The sequence below is a fragment of the Rhinopithecus bieti genome, unplaced genomic scaffold, assembly GCF_001698545.2.
Source record: "Rhinopithecus bieti isolate Rb0 unplaced genomic scaffold, ASM169854v2 scaffold_36315, whole genome shotgun sequence".
NCBI lineage: Eukaryota > Metazoa > Chordata > Mammalia > Primates > Cercopithecidae > Rhinopithecus > Rhinopithecus bieti.
In genome coordinates, this window is record NW_016815814.1 from 826,165 (window position 1) to 851,386 (window position 25,222).

At 42.5% G+C, this 25,222-nt stretch overlaps 1 protein-coding gene across 2 annotated transcripts in view; it reads left to right on the top strand.

Annotated features, from left to right (window-relative positions):
- The window catches only part of LOC108516342 (AP2-associated protein kinase 1), a 176,356-nt gene that overhangs the window by 74,810 nt on the left and 76,324 nt on the right, over positions 1–25,222 (top strand). For both annotated transcript variants that reach the window (XM_017853775.1, XM_017853776.1), the window contains exon 3: positions 17,270–17,388. In XM_017853775.1, coding sequence (XP_017709264.1) covers positions 17,270–17,388 — 119 coding nt within the window. The remainder of the gene's footprint in view (positions 1–17,269; positions 17,389–25,222) is intronic.

The window sequence follows — 25,222 nt, forward strand, 5'->3', positions numbered from 1 at the left end:
TTTTTGTAAAGACAGAATTTTGCCCTGAAACCCAGGCTGGAGTGCCGTGGCACAATGATAATTCAATGTATGAACTATGTATGTGTCATAGTTTAGTGTGTGATCACTGGGCTCAAGTGATCCTCCTGTTTCAGCCTCCCGAGTAGCTAGGACCAAAAGTATGCACCACCAGCTATTTTGTTTGTTTTTGTAGAGATGAGGTCTTGCTATGTTGCCCAGCTGGTCTTTAACTCCTGGCCTCAGGAAATCCTCTCGCCTCAGCCTCCAGAAGGGCTGGGATTATGGGCATAAGCCACCACCCGTTGTGTACATTTAATATTCAATATTTTACTAACTATAGAATGTTCTTTTGTATCAACAAACTTATTTTTTTTTTAAACCAAATCTCTCTCTATCATTAGTATTATTATTATTATTTTAAATGATGGGCCCTTGCTTTGTTGCCCAGGCTGGAGTGCAGTGGTTATTTGCAGGCGGAATCATTGCGCACTGTAGCCTTGAACTCCCTGGCTCCAGTGATCCTCCTGCCTCAGCCTCCCAAGTAGCTGGGACTACAGGCACACACCATCATGCCCAGCCCCAATCTCTCTCTTTCTCTTTTTTTTTTTTTTTTTTTGAGAGGGAGTCTTACTCTGTCACCTAGTCTGAAGTGCAGTGGTATCATCTCGGCTCACTGCAGCTTCCGCCTCCCGAATTCAAGCAATTCTCCTGCCTCAGCCTCCCCAGTAGCTGGGATTACAGGTGTGCACCACTACACCCAGCTAATTTTTGTATTTTTAGTAGAAATGGGGTTTCACCATGTTGGCCAGGCTTGTCTCCAACTCCTACTCCTGACCTCAAATGATCCACCCGCCTCAGCCTCCCAAAGTGCTTGGGATTACAGACCTGAACTACCATGCCTGGCTGTAATCTCTTTTCACTGGGCATTTAAGTGACTTCTATTTTTTATGTTTGTAGTTTTTTTGTCTTGATTTTTTTTTTTTTTTTTTTTTTTTTTTTTTTTTTTTTTTTTTTTTGGAGATGGAGTCTTGCTCTGTCACCCCGGCTGGAGTGCAGTGGCGTGATCTCAGCTCACTGCTCTACCCTCCAGGTTCAGGTAATTTTCCTGCCTCAGCCTCCCAAGCAGCTGAGATTTCAGGCACCTGCAACCATACCCAGCTAATTTTTGTATTTTTAGTAGAGACGAGGTTTCACCATGTTGGCCAGGCTGGTCTCGAACTCCTGACCTCAAGTGATCTGCCTGCCTCGGCTTCCCAAAGTGCTGGGATTACAGGTGTGAGCCACTGCGCCCGGCCTGTCTTAACTATTTTTGTACATACTTTGTGGATATTTCACGTTATTTCCTTAAGATGGATTCCTAGAAGTGGAATTTGGAGGTTGAAAGATCTCTTGGGCTTTTATACATATTGCCACATTGCTTTCCAGGCAGATACCAGCCAACATTCTACCAGAGGTCTTTCTGCCGCACTGAGACTGTTTGCTTGTGGATTACTCAGCTCCCATTCCTTTCCCTCTTCTCAACATTTTTTGACATGTAGCCTTACCAGTAGCGTTAGATACTTGGGTGGAATCGTCCTCGTCTTCCTTCCAGGTCAGGTGGGATCCCCTGTTCTTCTTCAGAGCTACTTCTCCTCCTTGTTTTGGCATAAATCTGGTCTAAACCGTGTGACATTTTGGTTTGTCCTGGTGCCCTGTCGTGGCTTCTGAGTGAATGAGCACTTTCCTAATTAAGCTTCAGATATTTTTTCCTTAGGCTTCTGACTGCTCTGCACTGACCTTGTGGCCTCTCTCTTCAACCCTTTGTTGAGGACCCCGAGACTCTGGTTATTGGAAGACCAACCTTCCTCCCCAACCCACATTCTGTCTCTGTTCTGTTTTGCCTGGTACCCATTTATTATCAGTCTAGTTGATGAGTTTATACTCATTTGATTTTTAGGTTGTTAATGCTAGGTCTCTGCTTCAGGGAAGCTGGGTTTCTCTCTGTTTTATTTGGAGCCTGAGTCAAGTCTGATCTCAGCTTTGCCCAAGAGGGCTGAGTTGGCCATCCCTGGAGCTTACTGCATCGCTGGAGCTTCCACTGAGAGCCAGAAACTGACTCCTCAGTTTTGTTTCTCTTCCTGTTACCCAGCTTTCACTTCCTTGGAGTCACTGGGTTCACTAGGTTTCTGTTTACCCGGAGGAATGTCTCGACCTCTCAGGTCTTTTGGAAGCACAGTGAGAGGACGACACAGAGACCAACGCCTGGGCAGACTTCTCTCCTGTGCAGACAGCATTTTCACATGGCCAGGACTGGGGTGAGCCACTCGCCTCAAGTGCAGAATTTAAGGGGGCACTCAAAACTCAGTGATCAAGATAAAGAGTATTTGTATGCCTTTTTTTTTTTTTTTTTTTTAAAGACAGAGTTTCATTCTTGTTGCCCAGGCTGGAGTGCAATGGCACAATCTCGGCTCACTGCAACCTCTGCCACCCAGGTTCAAGTGATTCTCCTGCCTCACCCTCACAAGTAGCTGGGATTACAGTTGTGTGCCACACCTGGCTAATTTTTGTATTTTTAGTAGAGACGGATTTCTTCATGTTGGCCAGGCTGATCTTGAACTCCTGACCTCAGGTGATCTGCCCACCTCAGCCTCCTAAAGTGCTGGGATTACAGGTATGAGCCACCATGCCTGGCCTCAGTTTTTTAAAAATAAAAATTAATGCAAACAACCACGGTGAACAAAATGTTAGAATTTAAAATAAAGACAGGATCAGTAACAGTGCTGTGCCCAGCCAGCCACCCTGCAGCCCAAGACCAAGAAAAAAATCAATAATTCTGAGTCTGTCCTTTTGTGCTCAGGGCAAGTGCCTCACTCCCCTCACCCTCGTCCTGACCCTGGTTTCACACCAAAGGCGGAGTAAGTTTTCCCCTGATGTAATTCAGTTTATCAGTTGGTGCTGGCATGCTCCTGGTCCTTCTTGGAAACTTACATTCTTCACAGGCCTTGCCAGGTTTGTCTGTGGCTGGGCTTTTATTTCAGCTGATATGCAAGACTCCAGCCTATGTGTTTCCTCCCAGTTGAGGGCTTAGTCCTTTTCTCTCTGATTGCTGTCTGATAATCCCAGATGAAAACCATCTTCGCAGATGAGTGCTCTGAGTGGCGGAGATCTTGGCTCCTGTCCTCCCTAACACTGATCCGTCAACTCAAGAAAGGTAACAATGCAAGCCGTGTACCCCTGTCTGCTTCTCTGTGTCTGTCCTTTCCCAAATAGGTATTTGACCATTTTTCTTCCTTGGTCTTTGTACACTAATGCAAGTACCGTTTTAATGTAAATCTAGTCCTTATCTTAAAAATTCTAACTCATCAAGTGTAATTTTTAGTGTTATATTTTAATCCTGTGTTCTGGGTAGTTTCTATTAAAGCTTGTAATTGTTAAAATTATTGAAACTCGCATTATTGAGCTCATACGTTCTACAGACATATTAGTGCAAGGTGACATAGAGTCATTGGGTGCAAGGAACAGGAATTTAAGTCAAATTAAAAAATTAAGTAAGAAGGAATGTATTGGATAAATACAAGGGAACCTCCCAGAACCCAACAGCAGGAAGTGAAGCTAGATTTTGTGGGTATTGGAAGTTACCAGGTGGCTCTTCTGTCCACCTCTCTGTCTCTCTCTCTGGAACACACGTGGCTGACAGTAGCAGCCATCATCCTAGTCTACATGCTTGTGTAGCACCATTTGATTACAGTTCCTGGGTCATCACTTCGGATTCTCAAGGGAGAATGCACTCCAGGTGTCCACTTCTGGTCCAGTTAGCTGTGGGAGGGAAAGGGGGGTCACTTGATATAATGCATCTCTAATCATTATTTTAGCATAGGGTGAAGAGTGTGGTAAACTAGGCTTGTTTTTCCTACAGTAAGTAAAAATAAAATCCTTGCCCTGTGAGAGAATATAGTCCTAGCGAGAAAGACTGGAATGCATATAAGTGGGATATAGTCAGAGTAAAAAAAATCAGGGTGGGCATGGAGGTGGGCATTCTGTTGGGTGAAAGTTCACAGAGAAGTCCTGGTTTGATCTACACCTAGACTTAGAGCTATGAGTTTACTAGTTAAAGAGGGGATGGGATGGGCATTCCAATACAGAGTACATGCAGAAAAGCACAGAGGCATCAGAGAACACTGGCCAGGCACTCTCAGGAGTTCACTGTGGGTTCCAGACTGTCATGGGCCTTGTATATCATATTAAGAGACTTAATCTTGTAGATGATCAAGAGCTGGAGGAGAATTATAAGTAGGGAAACAACATGATTGGATGTGCTATTAATTTACCAAACATATATTAATCATCTACCATGTGCTAAGCACTGTATTAGCCCTGAGGATTCCAAGATAAATAAGAAGCTCTCCTTGCCAGTTTTATTTCTTTGGTGACTCGTTTTTCAGGTGCCCTACCTAGAGAACAGTCTAGAATGTTGTTTTTATGGGTTCACAGTATTCAAAATCCTTACACTGGTAGAAATAACAAGTATCATTTCTAAGGCAGAAAAGAGAGTGGTTCCCTCTTTGCCTTGTCTGTCTAATGGAGAGATTAACACATCCAAGGTAATCGCAATACATTTTGAATACATTATGATAAGTGCAACAAAATAGAGCTTCAGGCCACATGTATGGTAATCTGAAAATTCGGGTGACTGGCAGGGACAGGGAGGACTTTGCAAAAGAGGTATTATTTTAACAATTATAAACTCATTTTATCAAGCAGAAGACTGAGACAGGATATTCCAGGCAGAGGGAACAGCATGTGTGAACCTCCTGAGAATAAAGCAGCAGAAAGGTTAAAGTTCTGAAAGTTTGTTGGGTTGGGAGGAACAGAGGTGGGGAAGAGGGAGTATTGAAAGATGAGGCTGAGTGAGGAGAGGGCAGTATTCAAATTATAAAGGGACTGGAACTGTCTTACATTTTTGGTGGGAGAATACAACGGTACAGTCACGTTGGGAAAAGGTCTGTCACTTTCTTATAAAATTAAATATATACCTATCCAGTGGCCCAGCACTTCTACTCTTAGGTATTTACCCCAGAGAAATAAAACATGGCACAAAAGACTTGTACAAGAGTGCTCTTAGAACTTTCTTTATAAGAGCCCCAGTCTGAAATAACCCATGTGTCCATCTGTAAGGGAGAGGACAGACAGATTTATTCAAGTAGTGAAATACTTACTAGTCAGCCATGAAAATTAACAAACTGGGCCGGGCGTGGTGGCTCAAGCCTGTAATCCCAGCACTTTGGGAGGCCGAGACGGGCGGATCACGAGGTCAGGAGATAGAGACCATCCTGGCTAACACGGTGAAACCCCGTCTCTACTAAAAAAATACAAAAAACTAGCCGGGCGAGGTGGCGGGCGCCTGTAGTCCCAGCTACTCGGGAGGCTGAGGCAGGAGAATAGCGTAAACCCGGGAGGCAGAGCTTGCAGTGAGCTGAGATCCGGTCACTGCACTCCAGCCCAGGCAACAGAGCGAGACTCCGTCTCAAAAAAAAAAAAAAAAAAAAAAAAAGAAAATTAACAAACTGCTAATACATTCAACAATATAAACGATTATGATGAGTAAAATATCCTTACACAAAAAAGTACATACCATATAAGTCTATTTTTATGAAGTTCTAAAGTAGGCTAAACTAATACATGAAAACAGTCAGAACAGTGGTTGCCTGTGGGAGGATTTGGGTGTGATGGTCTGGAAAGGGGCTTGAGGGACTTTCTGTGAGATGGAAAGGTTTTATATTTTGATGGTGATTAGGGTTACATGAGTGTATTCACTTACCAAAACTCATCCAATAGCACACTGAAGATTTGTACATTTCACTGTAAATAAATTTTATTTACCCTCATCCCCAAAAAGAACTATGAGCCCTGAATACTAAAGATATGTATGCTGAAGCATTTAGGGTGAAATGCACTAAGGTTTGTAACTGACTCGGAAATGCATCAAAAATGAGATGAGTTGATGTTTGGATAGATGGATGATAAACAGCTGGTAAAAGAAGTGTAGCAAAATGTTAACACTTGTAGATTCTACAAGTGGTGGGTGTATGGATGTTTGCAGTTTGATCTTTTCAACTTTACTGTATGTTTGAAATGTTTCATAATGAAATAGGGAAACATATAAAGGTCTTATATTCTGCTGCATTAAGGAATTTGGACTTTCCTCTGGCTCAAAGGGACTAATGAACGCTTTTAAGAGGAGTTATTCCATAGGAGTTTTAGAAAGAGATTGGAGGCACGGAAACTTATGACTCTATTTTAGTTTTTCAGTAAGAAAACAGGAAGGCCTGAGCCAAGGGGCATCAGGGGCACAGTAGAAGGGATGGATTCTGGGTTTGGGGATAGAATTCTTAAGACTCAGTGAAATCAACTTAGCGATAGTGGGAGTTGGGCTGGGGAGGATATTGTGAGCTGGTGCCCAGTCCTGACTGAAGGACCATGACCTAGTCATGTGACCTAGTAGTGTGGTCAGATAGCCTGAATGTCAAAGGAAAGTCTTTAACATGAAGTTAACTCAGAATGCTCTGTAACTAATGACTGGGAGCTAAGAAAATGTCAGCCTGCTTTCCAGCATGAGAGCCCATCTTTCAGAACATAGGAGAGTCAGGGCAAAATAGGATGACCTGGAAAAAGTGGTTGTGTCTGGAGACCAGTTAATGAAACCTAAAGAGTTGAAAACAAACCCGGGCAACATAGCAAGATCCTGTCTCTACAAAAAATTTAAAAATTAGTTGGGTGTGGTGGCATGCACCTGTAGTCTCAGCTACTTGGGAGGCTGAGCCGAGAGGATCACTGAAGCCTGAGAGTTCAAGGCTTCAGTGAGCCATGATTGCACCACTGCACTTTAGCCTGGGTAACAGACCGAGACCCTGTCTCAAAAAAAAAGAAAAAAAGGTTGAAAACATTTATGTACCTTTGATGCCAGTGCGCATTCCGTAACTTGGCTACTAAACTCACATCATTACACTAGAAAGTGCTCAGGATTCACAGTTACTTAACCCGATCTTTCTACAAAAGCAGTAAGTGTGGAAAACTATGTAAGCTTTGAAGCATGAAGTTGAACTGGAATGTTCTCGAATTAACATTTGGGAACTGAGAGAATGTCAGCCAGAACTTCAGCTTTGCTGAGTCTCCCATTCTCTTTTGGAGAATGTAGTCCTCTAACATATGGTGTCCTGGTTGAAATGATCAGAGCCACAGCTTGAAGGTCTGTAGCATGGGTGGGGACTGACACATCTGAGCACCGATGCTGCTCCCTCCGGCTGACCTCTGCTGCTCTGTTTGCTCATCACTTACTAGAGATTGTGGCCCTGGTGGATTAGAGGGATGAGCACAATTTATGCCAAGAGGCTCTCCACTCCTTTAGGCAAGGGATGCTTCAGGATTGAGCATGGGGGTGTTTGATTTCTTTTCCCTCTCAACTGAAGCGTTTTGATTTCTAGCACAAGTATTATTTTCGAAAGAAGCAATAGTGTGTAGGACAAGTGTTTATTATTGTGACAGCACAGAGATTTCTGTGAAGCTCCCCTTAAAGTTCCACCTTGAGCGCTTGCCCTGGCCAAGGGTTCAATTGGTCCTGTCTCACACTGCTCAGTTATGCCAGGCCGAGCAGTGCGGGGGTTTTCTACCTTTTCACCAAGAGGATGTTCTCTTAATATATGTCCCTTCTAGCCCATACTAGACTCTGACTTTCTGAAGGTCTGGGACTGTGTAATGTTTTTTGTTGTTGCTGTCATTGTAGTTTTGTTGGTTTTTAAAAATGTTTTATTGGTATCCTTTATAGTACTCGGCAAACACATTGTATAACAAACACTTGAGAACCTGCTGTGGAGCAGCCACTGTGCTGGGTGACAGAGATGCCACAGTGAATCAGTCATCATCCCTGCCCTTGTGCAGTTTAGAGTATACAGGGGAAGAAGGCATGCAACCAGGAATTACCCTATAAGTATTTAATTATTTTCATGGTATGTCCTGGAGAGAAAGTAGAGGGTGCTGTGTATACCAAAGAACTTAATCATATGGGAGTGAGGGCCAGGGACCATCAGGAAAGGCTTAGCCAGGGAAGTAATGTTTAGCCTGAAATTTGAAGGATGATTACTAGGAGTGGCTCAGGCCAAGAATGAGGTGAAAGGGCCAAAGGGAGAAGCATGTGCAAAGATCCTTGGGCAGATTGGAGCATAAGCAATGCTGCAGAAGAAGGAAGGCTCTTGTGGCTGGAACAGAGTGAGCACTGGAAGATGGAGGTGTATGAGTTAGTTTGGAGAGAGACCACATCACTCTGGGCCTTGCAGGCCTTGGTCAGTATTTGGAGTTTTATTCTAAGAGGGGTGAGAAGCCATTGCGAAGTTTCAAATGATATTCAGTTTCTGATGTCTTTCAGCGTATCTCTCTACATTTGCTAGATAGTTAACTCTTTGGCAGCAGTATATGGCAAAGGTAGGGGCGGGTAGCTTGTGGAAAGGCCCTTTCTTGGTCAGCCTTAGCCGATAGCCCAGGCCCAGTGTACTATGGTTCTAGGTGCAGTAATCAACATGTCTCTGGTGTATGTGAACAAACTTGATTTCTTAAACTCTTCCCTTTTGTTCCAGGCAAGTCTTTTTCCTGGAAAAATTTTTTTTGAGGGGAGGAGGGAGACTCTTGCCAAACCCTTAAAAAGAACCTCCTGAGCTGGAGATCCTCCCTAATCAATCATTACAGTCCTGGAGAGGAAGAACCAATAGCCAGGCCAGTGTGCCATGTTCAGCCTGGGCTGTGGCCTTGATTGGGTTCTGTTGATGTTTCTGTAGCACCTCCACCGCCACCACCGTTTGCCAGTCTCTGATTTTGTGCCCACAGCTTGAGTGGGGAGAAAGGGAGTTGAAAACCTCAAGTCATTCCCCATCTGGGTGTTCTGTCTGCCTGGGGAAAGGACTGCTTTGACATGTTCCCCAGAAGGAGCTGGCACATGGTGATTTTTAATTTGAGGCAAGTGAGGAGAGACTGACATTAAAAAACAAACCCCAAGCCCCCACTGAAATCAGTGTTGACACATGCTTTGCATTGACCTTTTCTCCTGGAAAAAGCTTTGCTGTGCTCCTTGCCATCTGTTCTAGAGTTTTGAAAACTTTTGTTCCTTCTGAAGCTTTTGGCAAAGTTGTCTTTGATGTGAGTAAGTTGTGGATGGGTGTTGACCAGCCTCTTGGGGGTCATTCCTTGTGGGAGCTCACAGGTGCTGTGGATAGAGCACCCAGGTTCTCACCATGGAGAGGACACTCTCCCACTGAATAGTGCACCTGAACTCTCACCGTGGAGAGGACATTCTGCCACCTGAATAGTGCACCCAGGTTCTTACCATGGAGAGGATACTCTGTCACCCGAACAGCACCCAAGATCTCACCATGGAGAGGACACTCTCCCTCCTGATCAGCTAGATAGGCAGAGTTGTGGGCAGTTCCTCTTGCCTTTCATGGTGCCATTTCTCTTCTCCCTTCCTTGGGAGTGGAGGTGTTCCTGCATGATCTGTTGCTGCAGGAAGGGGACAGCAGCTTGAGAGGGGACACCAGGAGTTGGCACTCCTGCAGTCTAGCCCTGGTCCTGCCACTAGGTGGCAGTACTAAGAAGAATGCTTAGGCTTTTCTCTGTGTCTTAGTTTCCCAGTTGGTCAAGTGGAGGTTGTAGTACATGACCTGCTGACTTCACAGGCCCTGGTAAAGATGGAAGCAGGGCTCTCTGGTTGAGTCCTAGCTTAGAAATATGTTTTCATTAAACTGCACAAGTTTGAAGAGATTTTTAAAAGTTTGTTGCCTGATATTTAAATCAGGAGCTCTCACCTAAAAATCCAGCTGTTTTAGAAATCAAAAGACTTGACAACTCTTAGCCCACGCTCCTTCGTGACAGTGACTGGCTGGCATTGAGGAGTGGCAGGCCCATGAGCAGGGGAATGAACTTTCTCTGGGCCACTGGCCCCACTCCTCCCTGTGATCTTCCTGACAGTGAGTCTGTGTCATCACACACCCTCCATATGTTTTGTTAAAGCTGGACTGTTTCACTCCTTTGTGTGATCTCCCTGGCCTCTTCAGGCATTTGGGTTTGTGCTCTTGATCTCAAGAAGATATTCCAGATTTAGGATTTTGTGATAAGTAATGTGTCATACAAATACAAAGTGGTTTTTACAGGGAGGTGGCGGTGCAAGGGAAAGGCAGGAACACCTTCTTTCACCATGTTGGCCAGGCTGGTCTCAAACTCCCGACCTCAGGTGATCCACCCGCCTTGGCCTTCCAAAATGCTGGGATTACAGGCATGAGCCATCACGCCCAGCCTAATTTAGTCTTAATTTCTCCCCATGAGGAAATGAAGGCCAGAGGGATCTAGCAACTTGTTCAGTGTTCATGTACGTCTCCTGGATGAAACCCACCTTAACTGAGTTATCTGTCTGATTCCTTAGAAAAGCTTTAGAAGACTATTATTTTATGCTCGTTTTCTGCATTAAGTGAGCAGCATCTGTTGAGTTTCATCTTATTTTAAAAGAGAAACCAAGAGTTTGTACGGCAGAAAATTGGAAAACAAAGAGCAGAAAGTGGGCCTGGATGCGTTTTTTCTTCATTTGGTATCCTCCAGCTCTTTTGGCTTATGTCATCTTTCCTTCTCAGACAAGTGGACTCCATTCCCAAAAGTGTATATAGGACTGATGTTAGGAAGCACAGTTTCCTTTTACCTGCAAGATATAAACAGTTGGCAATTTCAGTGCCTAGAATATAGGCCCGATTTTAAAATATCCAGCAAACCTCTTTGGCAGCAAACCCAGAATTCCTGTCTCAGCACCATGATGCGCTTCTTTGTCTCATATTCCTGGTCTAATCATTCTCATTGTCTGCCCAGCTCTTTGCCATCACTTCTCAGATAATCACTTTGGTATTTTTCTCCTCTTCCTGCTCACCTTAACTTCCCCTCCCTCACTTTTCCTTGCAAAGTAGAAGTCACTGGTGTCCTGATTCATTCAGAACAGCCCCTGGGACTTGGCACCCTCTAGGATGATTCAGTATTTGAATACAGAGCCAGGAGATATACTACTTGCTTCTTCTTCCAAAGCCCCATTGCTGAATTGAATATTATAGTGAGGCGCCCAAGGAGGGTTTTTAAATATTTTACTGTATTTATTTTTCTAGAGACAGAGAGAGTCTCGCTGTGTTGCTCAGGCTGGAGTGCAGTGGTGCCATCATAGTTCACTGCAGCCTCAACCTCCTGGGCCCAAGCAATCCTCCTGCTTCAGCCTCCTGATACCTAGGACTACAGGCATGCACCAGTGCACCTGGCTAATTTGTCTTTGTTTGTTTTGTTTTGTTTTTGAGATGGAGTCTCGCTCTGTCGCCCAGGCTGGAGTGCAGTGGTGCGATCTCAGCTCACTGCAACCTCCTCCTCCCAGGTTCAAGCAATTCTCCTGCCTCAGGCTCCCGAGTAGCTGGGACTACAGGCGCACGCCACCATGCCTGGCTAATTTTTGTATTTTTAGTAGAGACAGAGTTTCACCATGTTGGCCAGGATGGTCTTGATCTTCTGACGTCGTGATCCGCCCACCTCGACCTCGCAAAATGCTGGGTTTACAGGCATGAGCCACCATGCTTGGCCTGTCTTTGTTTTTTAAAAGTTTGAAGACCATGATCTCATGTTGATATCAGAACTAAAAGAGATTTTAGAATTTATGTGATACCCTCCTCTGTGTATTACAAATTCTCACTCACTGTCTTCTCCCTACAGAGAACTAGGCACTTCTGTCATCTTTGCTTATTTAGCAGGTAGAAGTCTAGGTTATCTCAGTAATTTCATTAGTGACTCCATGATGCTATGCTTATTAAAATCTTTTATCAGGAAAGTGATGGGAAGCAGCTAATCCTAGGAGTTTAAATGTTGAAGGATCTATAGGGAAGCGCAAATTAAAACCACAACAAGATGTCACTACACATCCACTAGAATAGCTAAAATGAAACATACAATACCAAGTGTTGATAAGGCTGTGGAACAACCGGAATTCTCGTATATGGCTTTGGGAGTGTAAAATAGCACAACCACTGTGGAGTACTGCTTGGCAGTTTCTTATATGTAAAGGGAAATAGTCACTTGCCATATGACCCAACAATTCCATTCCTGGGTATATACCTAAGAGAAATAATTATCTATGTCCATAGAAAGGACTTCTGTATGAATGTTTAATTCATAATGGCCAAAAACTAGAAACAATTCACATGTCCTTCAACAGGTGAATGAATAAACTAATTGTGGAGTATGTATACAATGGACTACTAGTTGACCAAAAAAACGAAAACTACTGATACATGTAACAAGGAAGATGTATCTCAGAAATGTTATGCTGTGTGAAAGAAGCCAGACCATAGGAGCGTATACTGTAGGATTCCACTTATTCTAGAGCAAGCAAAACTATAGGGATGGAAAGCAGATCCAAAGTTACTTAATACATGGGATGGTGAGGGAGGGTAGGGGAGATTGTCTACAAAAGTACCTGAAGAACTACCTGCAGTGATGGATTGGCTGTCACCACAGCCACTCATGAGAGTATATACAGTTGGGAAAACTCATCGAACTGTACACTTAAAATGGGTGCATTGTATTATATGTGAAGTTGATATAAAAATAAAAATTTCTGAAGACGATGGATCTTATCAGAATTCTACCACCAACTAGCTCCATGCGTTATTGCGAAAGGAACTTAATCTTTCTACGTGTCTTCCCTGTTGGGAAAATGAGTATGATAGGTTGCTCGCCTGCCTCATTCAGTTGTTGTGTGAATACAAATGAAATAATTTATTTTGAAATGCCTTTAAAATAAGTCGTATACACATGCTGGGTGGGAGGAGTATTCCGTAAACTCATCTTGAGGGAAGAAAGACAAGAACTGTGGTAATGAATGTCTGAGCTAATATTTATATATATGTTGGAATTCATTTGCAAATCATCTTTTTACTTTGTGGAACATGAGCTGTGTCACTTCCCCTCCTTGGTCTTGAGTAAAATGAAGGGGTTAGACTAGATCAGACGTAGAAAACTGGAGGCTCGGAGATTATCTAAAGCTTTTCAGATGTGTTTTCTTTAGCGCCTATGCTATGGTGACCTGAACAGCATTAATTTAAAAGGTGACTTGTTGCCAATGTTTAAATATGGAGATGTCACATACAATTTTGGGTTTCTAGCTCATTTTTAGAAATTAGCAGATCTGACAAAACCAGGTCCACATTCCCACATGGCAACAATGATCTGGAGTTGCATGGTGGCCATCCTGTTACATGAGCCATCACATTAGTTTCCCATATTGTTTACCACTATCTGTGTGTAGCCTTCTCTGTCCTCTGTAGAAACCTTAAGTGCAGAGTTAGTTCATTATTGAATGCTCACTATGTGTTAAATACTATTTTATGGCATGACAATCCAGAGGCAAACCAAACAGACAAAACCTCTAAACTCATGGTGAGCTATAAATAGCCATCCACATCTCCATCAACAATTAGGGGAGAAAGTTAGACGAAAATGCTGTATATTTTAGGGAAAACGAAAGAAAACATGTTTTCTTGTGGACATAAAAAAAAAAAAATCCTACATATTTAATAGGCAAAGCATGTCTATGTCAAAATTACCCTGCCTACTTCACATACCAGATCATATCCTTTGTATCTTTTTGAATCAGTAGATTCATGGATGAGATTATCTGAGTGTTTCAAAAAATGTCAGTAGGCAGAGACTGACCCAGGCTACTGAATGTTAAGATTTTCTTACCTCTGTCCAAACCATTAGGTTTTCCCATTTAATCAAGATCTTGGGATGCAACTCAGGCTGAAGGAAACATCTCTATTGACAGTCTTCTCTGTTGACAGCCTCCTTCCGTAATAGCCTGAACCCTCTTAAGCTCTGGCTGAGAATCTCATCACCCTGATCGGTGTGGCAGACGGGGCTGTGCACGAGAAGTGTCTTGAATGGCACTCTCTCCCTCTTCTAACCTCGTAGTTTACATCTCCATTTGGCCAACTACACAGTGATAGTGACCAACATCTTTAGACTGACAAATCCTGTTAGGCGTGGATTTTGATCTCATGATTTAAATGCGTCTCATCTGCAGATAAGCTCCTTTATAGGCATAGATGCTTGACAATGTGGCTTCATCTGTGTTAAGTAAAGCGATTCACTGATTTGCTTTTAGATTTATCATGGTCACAGGCTTTGAGAATCTGGGCTGGCTCTTGTCAGCCATTGTGCTTACTGGATTGTGTGGTAGGCGACTGACCCATTTCCTCAGTCCTGGCTGAGAAGGTCATCTTGCTACCTACAAAGAAAACTGCACTGCTCCCATCTGGTGGTAGTTATCTCGAACTGCAGCGTCTGAAGGAATTGCCCTGTCTTTCAGCAGCGCCGGGCATCACTGAAGTGTAGGAAATACCTATTCCCACTTTTGTTTCACAACATTGTCAGCTGTTTCCATATTACCTAAAGGGTATCACATGGTTTTTCTAGGAGAGTGAACCACTCCAGCTTCTGCCCATAACTAGCCATGGGACTTCCAAGCCTTACTTGTTTTGTCCATGCATAAAGCAAAACACTTGGACTTAATGCTCTCTAGGAGTGCTAGTCTTGCAAAGTCTGTAGCTCTGTGATTTTTAAAAAATTCGAAATATCAATGAAACGAATCCTACTTATACTATCTACAAAACAATTATGAACATACATAGAAATTTTGCAATTTATGCTACCATTTTCCTCAATTCTAATTAATTATAAGATAACATCATGGATTTAATAACTTTGGCAGGGGGTGGGGGGAAGAAAAGATAAATACCACTGCATTAAATGCACATGTTTATTATAAGACATTCTGATACCCTAAAAAGCAAAATGTAAAAAACATGCATTTTAGAATTGAGGAATGTGTGTGTGGGGTGGGGGGCGGGAGGAGAGAGAGAGAGAGAGAGGGAGAGAGAGAGAGAGATAAGACCTCTAAGTGTCAATGCTACTTTTGAAAATGGAAAATGTTATTGAGGTAAAAGATTAGAGAGATGACAGTTAAAATTAAAGATTGTATGGTAAATTTTAGTGTTTATTTGAATACTGAGGAACATTGTAACAGGAAATATACAAACATGCAGTCTCTGGTAAATCATTATCACAGTCCACATTTGGAACCGAAGCCCATTACATTTTCTTTTTACAAAATTAGATGTGTATTTTATGAAAACATTCAACAGTGCTTTATGATTTTAAAGGCTCTTTATGGTTGCAAGGAACAAAAACCAACTCAAGCTAACTTGAAAAGAATAACTGTGTAAAGATGCAGCAGGAAATGCCATGGGCATCAACAGACAGGTACTAAAGTGCCGCCAAGCCTTGGGGGAATTCGAAGGGCATAATCGGGACCCAAGTCTTTATTTCTCAGAGGCCTAAGATCTCTATAATGGTTGTTTATTGATCTGTATCAATTTTGCATGTGGCTCCTAGCCCAGTACTACGTCATAACCTCTACTCAAATTCCCATACTGAAGACTTCCCTCTGTGTTCACCTCTATACAATTAGTGACCACCTCTGAGCAAGAATAGCATACTGATTTTTTTGCTGAACAGAGTCAATGGACAGGATATTCAAGCTAAATGATGACAATGTACAAGGCAGGCAGATGGACTGAGTGTCCAGTGTAACTGCTACTTATTCAAAAGTCTTCAACTTTGACAGTTTTGCCTCACTTTATCTAACTCCTCTCACCAATGGCATTGAACACCTCATACAGTGCTTTAGGAGTGAAGTTGAGGTTAGGGTTCTAAGAATTTGGGGAATGCTATAGTGTAACAAATTTAGAGCACTTGAGAATTCCTGTAGAGTTATATGCATTTCTTTTTTTTTTTTTTTTTTTTTTTTGAGACAGGGTCTCTTACCTAGCCTGGAGTTCAGTGGCGCAGTCACGGCTCACTGCAACCTCCACCTCCCAGGCTCAAGCCATCCTTCCCACCTCAGCCTCCCAAGTAGCTGGGACTACAGGTGCATGCCCACCATGCCTGGCTAATTTTTGTATTTTTTGTAGAGACAGAGTTTCGCCTTGTTGCCAAGGGTGGTCTTGAACTCCTGAGCTCAAGTGATCTGCCTGCTTCAGCCTCCCAAAGTTCTGGGATTACAGGCATGAGCCACCATACCTGGCTTATATATTTCTATTAATGAATTGTGAACTGTCTTTTAGAGAAAGGTCAGTGTGGACATTAAAAAGTCTCCCCAATAATTGTGTCATACTTGCCTTGTGTATGCTATGTGGAATAGCACTTTCTTACCCATATCATGTATCTTCTCGATAGCCCAGGAGGCAGGGAGGGCAGAAGGAATCTTTAGGTCTGTTTTTAGGTTCAAATTGAATGATAGGATGAGAAGAAAAAAAGAAGAGATTCTTGAAATTAATCGACAACTATTTATCAATTAGTGAAATAATTTCCTAGCCTCTCTGGTGTGAGGGAAAGTGTGCTCCACTTACGTCTTTAAAAATGTTTTTGGTTTGAATCAGATCTCTTTGAGCCTCTGTATTCTTCAGCTGGTAATTGTTTAAAGGGGAAAATGGCACCCAATCTCACAGAATTGTGTTAAGAATTAAATAAAAGCATCAAAATACCCAAGACAAGGCTGGTGCAGTGGCTCATGCTTGTAATCCCAGCACTGTGGAAGGCCATGGTGGGAGTCCAGGAGTTTGAGACCAGCCTGGGCAATATAACAAAAGCACTTCTCTACAAAAAAGTACAAAAATTAGCCAGGAGTGGTGGTGTACACCTGTAATCCCAGCTACTCGGGAGGCTGAGGTGGGAGGATCGATTGAACCCAGGAGGTCGAGGCTGCAGTGAGCAGTGATCGCGCCACTTCATGCCAGGTTGGGCCACAGAGGGAAACCCTGTCTCCAAAAAAAAAAAAAAAAGTACGTAGGATAGTAGTTGTAATGTAGTTGGGTTTTTTTCGCCCATTTATCTGTTTATTTGTAGGTTATTTGGAAAATAATTACTGTTCTTTTGTTATACTGAGATAGGTGTTTGGAAACAATTTCTCTGACTCTTGCCATCCCCTTCCACAAGCAATATCTCCAAGTTCTGAGAATCTAAGAACGTATTCTACAACAGGCTAGCCCTAAAGGTTGGCTGGCAGTGGCATCAGTACCATTCGCAGTGACAGCGGCAACCTCCAGCCACCACAGTCATCTGACTGACTTTTTGAACATTGACTCAAAAGAGCTTGTGTGTGTTTCTCTCACAGGTGGATTTGCTATTGTATTTCTGGTGAGGACAAGCAATGGGATGAAATGTGCCTTGAAACGCATGTTTGTCAACAATGAGCATGATCTCCAGGTGTGCAAGAGAGAAATCCAGATAATGGTAAGGCTGCCCCTTGGACTTGGGACTGTTTAAAATGGAGGCAGAGATTGTACCCTCTCATAAGAAAGTCAAGCGGGGTTTGTTCCCTTCCCTGAGATGGTACAGAGGCCTCTGGACAAAATGGGACTGAACAGCCATGAGATATAGGACACCGCCCTTGCCTTGGTCACTCTCAGCTGGAGGGTGGAGGAGAAAGGAGCATATTGAGAGAACTGACCAGTTTTAGGTCAGAAGAATCATTTTGGGCATTGGGAAAATCTTACTTAACAACATGGTTCCCACAAATTAACTGTGATATTTAATCCAGAAAGCCTGACTTTCCAATGAGCTTCTTCTTCTGATCTTGTCTCTCTCTCTCTGCTACCAGTCCCCAGTCTCAGTTCAACCTTCCTGAGCTCTTCAAAATCCTGTGAACATATCCTTATACAACTTAATATTTTTACATGTAGTTCTTTTTACCTGGAATGCTTTCCCCCTTTTTTGGTCTGGAAACCTAGACCAAAACCTAGAAACCTCATATATACTCTATGAATCTATTTATAGAAGTCCAAGAACAGGCAACATTATCTATGGAGATAGAAATCAGAACATGGTGGCCGGGCGCGGTGGCTCAAGCCTGTAATCCCAGCACTTTGGGAGGCCGAGACAGGCGGATCACGAGGTCAGGAGATCGAGACCATCCTGGCTAACACGGTGAAACCCCGTCTCTACTAAAAAATACAAAAGCTAGCCGGGCGAGGTGGCGGGCGTCTGTAGTCCCAGCTACTCGGGAGGCTGAGGCAGGAGAATGGCGTGAACCTGGGAGGCGGAGCTTGCAGTGAGCTGAGATCCGGCCACTGCACTCCAGCGCGGGCGACAGAGCAAGACTCTGTCTCAAAAAAAAAAAAAAAAAAAAATAAAAAAATGGTTATTCAGGGGTGGGAAGTTGACTAGAAAGGTATATGGGGACTTTCTAGGCCATAGAAATGTTCTGTGTGTTGTTTTAGATAGTGGTTACACAGGGTACATATGTGTCAAAACTCAATTGAACACCTTAAAATCTGCACATTTTATTACGTTAATTAGACTTCAATTCTTAAAACTTACTCATTTTTCAAGATGCAGATTTATATGTTTAAAGAAAGAGTCCCTATGTGTTAGATATACATGCTGAAATATACATGGAGGAAATAATGTAAAGTCCTTAGAACAATGAGTGGGTTTAGAAGATAAATAAGGTTGGTCAAGAGTTGACGGTGATCGAAGCAGAGTTATTTTATGGAAATTTGTTAGAGTAGCATCTTTCTTTTACCTCTGTTTGACATTATACATAATATTATACCTAATAAGTAATATAATATGTAATAGTATACACACATTATACGTAAGAAACTTTGAATATATAGTCTTTTATTCCTTTGTGCTTCCACAGTGCTTTTGTTTTATACCAATTTTTTGCTTAACCTGTTATGTTGTAAGCAGTTCTGCTATCAGGGAGTAAGTTATTTAAAATCAGAAATTGTATGCTCCAACACACTGCTTGACATGAAGTAAATGCTTAATCAACTTTGGAAGAAATTCATATTTGAATGATGATAGTAGCAGATACGTATGTTCACCTAGAGATGATGATTCCTTTTATGCCCTGGATTTTAATGCTTTTAAATAGCAAAAGGGATCCAAAAATGGAGAGAGTGGCATTGTAGGTATCCCACCAGGCTCCACTTGCCCCTGTTCACCGTAAGTGGCCTTTTCAGTGGCTGCTTAGAATAACTAGTTAGGCTGCAGTTGGACTACTGAAAGTACTCAGAATGTTAGACAGCCTGGCGCTACTCTAGATTTTAGAAAGCCAAAACTATGTGGGAAGGAACTGTCAGCACTGCACAACACACCAGCCAACTCCCAAGGGCCATATACATACAGTCAAGACCATGTGGGTCTGTCTGTAAGGCACCAAACCAATGCCTTCCACTCCCCTGCACATAGCTCCGGATTCCCGTTCTTGCTGTATCTTCCTTCACACACGCAGTGGGTTTTCTGGGTGCTTCTCATTATTTGTCTTCCTCCCTCCTTGCCCGTGCTTGTTCAGCTCTCACACACTTTGTTTCCTGTCTTTGCTTCTGCTGTTTCCTCTATCTAGAATGCCCTTCTTGCTCATTTACTTGTGTTACAAAAGCAATCCCATGATTTCACTTTCTCCTCCTCATTTAAAAACACACTGAGTGCTTACTTGTGCTAGGCAGGCATTGTAGTGGAGGAGCTAAGAAGCACAGGCTCACAAATTAATGGGCTTGATGAAGAGTTAAATCACACAGGTTCAAGTTTTGGCCCAGATGCGTATTAGCTGTGAGAGTTTTGTTTTTAGTTTATATTCTTTCAAAGCTTTAATATTCAAATAGGTGAGCTAAGCTTGTTACAAAAAACGTCAAGCAGTTCTCCAAGGGGAGCTCCTATGCCATTACAAGGTCCCAGAGGCAACCACTTTAGGTGATTCTTTTGATGTTTTTCTAAATAACATGCTAATATTGCTAGTTCTTGATTTTTCTTCCATTTTAGGCATTATCTCCTATGGGAAGTAAAGACATAACTGTCACTTATTCGCTGCTTGCCTCTCTCTCCAAATACTTGCAGTATATTCTCATCTTCCATTCTTTCAAAACACTAGTAAACTTCGGCAATATGTTGTTTATATGAATATTAGTTTTTACATTATTATGTAAGAAAACTATTTCAACTGAATTCCTGGTGGACTATGATTCCTCTGCCTTTCCTATATAACTTTGCTTTCACTAAAATTATTAATTGTCTTGTTTTCCCTCTCTTGGTCTGAGTTTTCTTTGTACTATTTAACAGTTTAATTCCTAGTTTTCCGTAAGTTGTGTAAACCATTTTTTGAATTTTTTAGATGCATTTAATGGTGTCTGTTTTATCATTTTCAAGATTTCTCCCTCAGTCTTCTGACTGAGGGACCTGGGCTGGTTGTTCTCTGCCTAATTTACAGTTGAATCTTGGAATTTCCTGGACATTTCCTTTGCCTCTCTTTTATATTTAGAACCCATAATTCCTCTTTTGGCTAACTTCCTCATTTTGTTGGAGCTGATCCTCCAGTATCTTTTTTTTTCTCTCTCTGTTTTGAGACGGGGTCTCAGTTACCCAAGCTGGAGTGTAGTGGCACGATCATAGGTCACTGCAGCCGCCATCTCCTGGTCTCAAGCAATTCTCCTGCCTCAGCTTCCCAAGTAGCTGGGACTATAGGCACGTGCCACCAGACCCAGCTAATGTTTTTTTTTTTTCTTTTCCCTTAGAGACAAGGTCTCGCTATGTTGCCCAGGCTGGTCTCACACTCTTGAGCTCAAGTGGTCCTCCCATCTCAGCCTCCCAAAGTGCTGGGATTACATGCATGAGCCACTATGCCCAGCCTCAGTAGCTTTTTGATGCATGATAGATATATTTTTTTGAACTTTCAGGTCTAGGCCGGGCGCGGTGGCTCACGCCTATAATCCCAGCACTTTGGGAGGTGAAAGTGGGCAGATCATGAGGTCAGAAGATGGAGACCATCCTGGCCAACAAGGTGGAAACCCGTATCTACTAAAAATACAAAAGTTAGCTGGGCGTGGCAGTGTATGCCTGTAATCCCAGCTACTTGGGGGGCTGAGGCAGGAGAATCGCTTAAACCCAGAAGGCGGAGGTTGCAGTGAGCCAAGATTGTGCCACTGCACTCCAGCCTGTGTGACAGAGCTACACTCCGTCTCACAACAAGAAACAAAAAACTTTCAGGTCTAGAAGTATCTTTATTTTATGTTCGCACATCATAGTTTGAGTGCAAAATTCTGAGTTGGAAATCATTTCATTTAGATTTTTTAAAGCACGGTTCTACTATATTTTAGCTTTCGGTGTTGCTCTTGGGAAATCCTAAGTCATTCTAATGCCTAGTCTGTTGCGAGTGAGTGACCCATATTTTCTACCAGGAAATTTACAAATTTTCTCTTTGTTTCTAATGCTTTCTTGATATGCCTTTGCGTATGCATTTATTTATTATGTTAGGTGTTTGGTGGTCCCTTTCAATCTAGAAACTCATATCCTTGCATTTTGGGGGATGTTTTAGTTTCATTTTTTCCCCCTTTTTCTGAAATTTCTATAATTTGCATATTGGTTCTCCTGAATTGATTTTCTAATTTTCTTGTTTTCTCCCTTCTTTTTATATTTCTTTGTCATTTTGCTTCATTTTCCAGATTTCCTCAGCTCTCCAACCATCCTGTTTAATTTTATTTACCAGACTTTTAAACTCTAAGATCTTTTTTGTTTTTGTTTTATTTTTAGTTTAGATGAAGTCCAGTTTATCAATTGTTCTTTTTATGGATTGTGCTTTTGGTGTCAAACCTAAGAAATCTTTGCCTAGCCCTCAATTCTGAAGATTTTCTTTTAAGTTTTATAGTTTTACATTTAAATTTATGATCCATTTTGAGGTTAGGTTTTTTTTTTTTTTTTTTTTTGGTGGGAGGACAGAGTCTCCTTGCTCTGTTGCCCAGGCTAGGGTGGTGGTGCAGTCCCAGCTCACTGCAACCTCTGCCTCCCAGGTTCAAGCGATTCTCCTGCCTCAGCCTCTCGAGTAGCTGGGAGTACAGGCACGCACCACCATGCCCAGCTAATTTTTGTATTTTTAGTAGAGATGGGGTTTCACCATGTTGGCCAAGCTGGTCCTCAACTCCTGACCTCAAGTGATCTGCCTGCTTTGGCCTCCCAAAGTGCTGGGATTACAGGCTTGAGCTACTGCACCTAGCCATTTTGACTTAATTTTTGCATAATGAGACTTAGGTTGTGGTTCATTTTTTCCTCATGGATATCTAATTGCTCTTAGTACCATTTATTGAAAAGGCTGTCATTAAATATCTTGGTTAAAAATCAGTTGAACTTAATTGTCAGGGTCCATTTCCAGGTCTTTCTCTATTCTCTATTCCCTTCCATTAATCTATGGACCTGTCCTTCTACCAATACCACACAGCCTTGATTACTGTAGCTAAATAAGTTTTAAAATGGACTGAATCTTCCCACTTTTTAAAAATTTCTTACTGTTTTAAATCTGAAGTCCTATGTGACGTTTTTAAGCCCACTAAGTCTCAGACTTCTGTCAGATAGAAGCCATAACCCCAGCCCTACCTCTCTCAGCGACTGTAGGAATTGTGAAGGGAATCAGATGTAACACGCTGTGTAATATGCTGAAGCTTGGGTGTTAATACTCAAGCAGATTCCTCTCTGTACTTTCAGTGGAGGAATGATGGGCATGTTGCATCCAAACGCAAAGAGAACTGTTAGCGGTTTCACCGAGTGGTTTCACGTTTTATTTTGATAAATGCTGTCCACCATGTACTGGAGTCTGGTCTGAATTCTTTGATCCATCTGGGATGTGTGTTCTGATAGAGTTGAAGGGATCTGACTTCTGATGGACTTTTGGAGGGTAGGTTTTGGACTTCTGATCCCTTTGCCTGAAAGCAGGAAAAGATTAATTACCTTCAGACCTAAAGGGGTAAGAACAGTGATAGGAAATAGCTAAAGCTCCAGAGGCGTCAAGGCTGTTCTGTGTTCACATCTCCTGGCCCAGATGGATTACATCCTCATTGAGCTTGATAATGAGGACACTAAGCTGCTACCAGTGATGTTTGAGGATTTGCTTCGAAGAGAAGAGATCAGATGATTCAAAGCAGGCAAATGGTTTCTTATTCTACAAAGGGTGGAAGATAGATCTTCTACAGTAGGAAGCTCAGGATTGTTCTGGGGCACGAATCTAGAACAGATTATTTTATTTTTTTCTTCAACTTAAGTTCTAGGGTACATGTACAGAATGTGCAGGTTTGTTATGTAGGTAAACGTGCGCCATGGTGGGTTGCTGCACGTAACAACCCATCACCTAGGTATTAAGCCCAGCATGTATTAGCTGTTCTTCCTGATGCTCTCCCTCCCCCCACCACCCCCCACAGGCCCCAGTGTGTGTCACTCCCCACTATGTGTCCATGTGTTCTCATCATTCAGCTCCCACCTATAAGGGAGAACACAGATTATTTTCAATGATGCTTTGATTATATCTTTTGTGTAAGAAAGTTAGGGGGGTGGGTGTGTGTATACATAATACATAATTGTTTGAATTTGCCTGAAAAAAACACAGGAAACATGAAAGAAAGAAACAATAAAAGTGGTTCACTATAGGGGATGGGGATTACAGTAGGAAAAAAATTGTCTAGTATTATGTACTATTTAAATGTTAATATATTACACCCTTTAAAAATGAATGACGGCTGGGTGTGGTGGCTCATGCCTGTAATCCCAGCACTTTGGGAGGCTGAGGAGGGTGGATCATTTGAGGTCAGGAGTTTGAGACCAGCCTGTCCAACATGGCCAAACCCTGTCTCTACTAAAAATACAAAAATTAGCTGGGCGTGGTGGTGTACACGTGTAATCAGAGCTACTCAGAAGGCTGAGGCAAGAGAAGCACTTGAGCCAGGGAGGTGGGAGTTGCAGTGAGCCAAGATTGTGCCATTGCATTCTTGCTCTGGGTGACAGAGCAAGATTCGTCTAAATAAATAAATAAATAAATAAATGAGGCCGGGCACACGGTGGCCTTCTGGTAATAGTTTACTAACCAGCAGATGTTTGTGGACCACATTTTGAATAGCACTGCTCTACATCTTTGCTTCTTTAAGAGTTACTGACCAGCAACGTAGTTACACACCTATTAGAAACTTAGAATCTCAGGCCTATCCCAGGGCTACTGGATTAGAATCTGCTTTATAACAGGATCCCCACGTAATTCATACAAATATTAAAGTTTGAGCAGCATGATTCTAGAATTAGACTCTAGAATGACTTTAAGGGTCCGTTTAGTAAGTACAAGATTAATTAATGAGTAAGACTTAGGAAAGGGGACAGGCACAGTGGCTCATGCCTATAAGCTCAGCACCAAGGAGTAGTAAAGCAGAAGACATTTATAATGCAATCTTGGTGGCCGGGCATGGTGGCTCATGCCTGTAATCCCAGCACTTTGGGAGGCCAAGGCGGGCAGATCAGTTGAGGTCAGGAGTTCGAGACCAGCCTTGCTAACATGGCAAAACCCCGTCTCTACTAAAAATACAAAAAGTTAGCCAAATGTGGTGATGCACGCCTATAATCCCAGCTACTTAGGAGGCTGAGGCATGAGAATTGTTTGAACCCAGGAGGTGGAGGTTGCTGTGAGCTGAGATCACACCACCGCACTCCAGCCTGGGTGACAGTGAGACTTTGTCTCAAAAAAAAAAAAAAAAAAAAAGACTTTGGAAAGGTAGAATAAATATGGGTATAGAGAAAAGAAAAGTAACTGGAACTTCTTGTATAGCAGAAGTCCAACAAGGTCTCCAGTAGACTCCAAGGCCAGCCTAGATCTCAAAATGCTTTTTGTTTTACTGTTGCACTGGACTTGATAGTTTTTGTTTGCCAGTAAATAACTCCTCTTGAAAGAATTATAAAGGAAATTTAGGATTATAGAGAGAAAAGGGGAGAGGGAATAGTAAAGCAGAAGACATTTATAATGCAATCTTGGTGGCTGGGCACAGTGGCTCACACCTGTAATTCCAGCACTTTGGGAGACTGAGGTGGGTGGATCACCTGAGGTCAGGAGTTCGAAACCAGCCTGGCCAACATGGCGAAACCGTGTCTCTACTAAATATACAAAAATTAGCCAGGAGTGGTGACATGCGCCTGTAATCCCAGCTACTCAGGGGGCTGAGTCAGGAGAATCACTTGAACCTGGGAGGCAGAGGTTGCAGTCAGCTGAGATCGTGCCACTGCATTCCAGCCTGGGTGACAGCAAGACTCTATATCAAAAAAA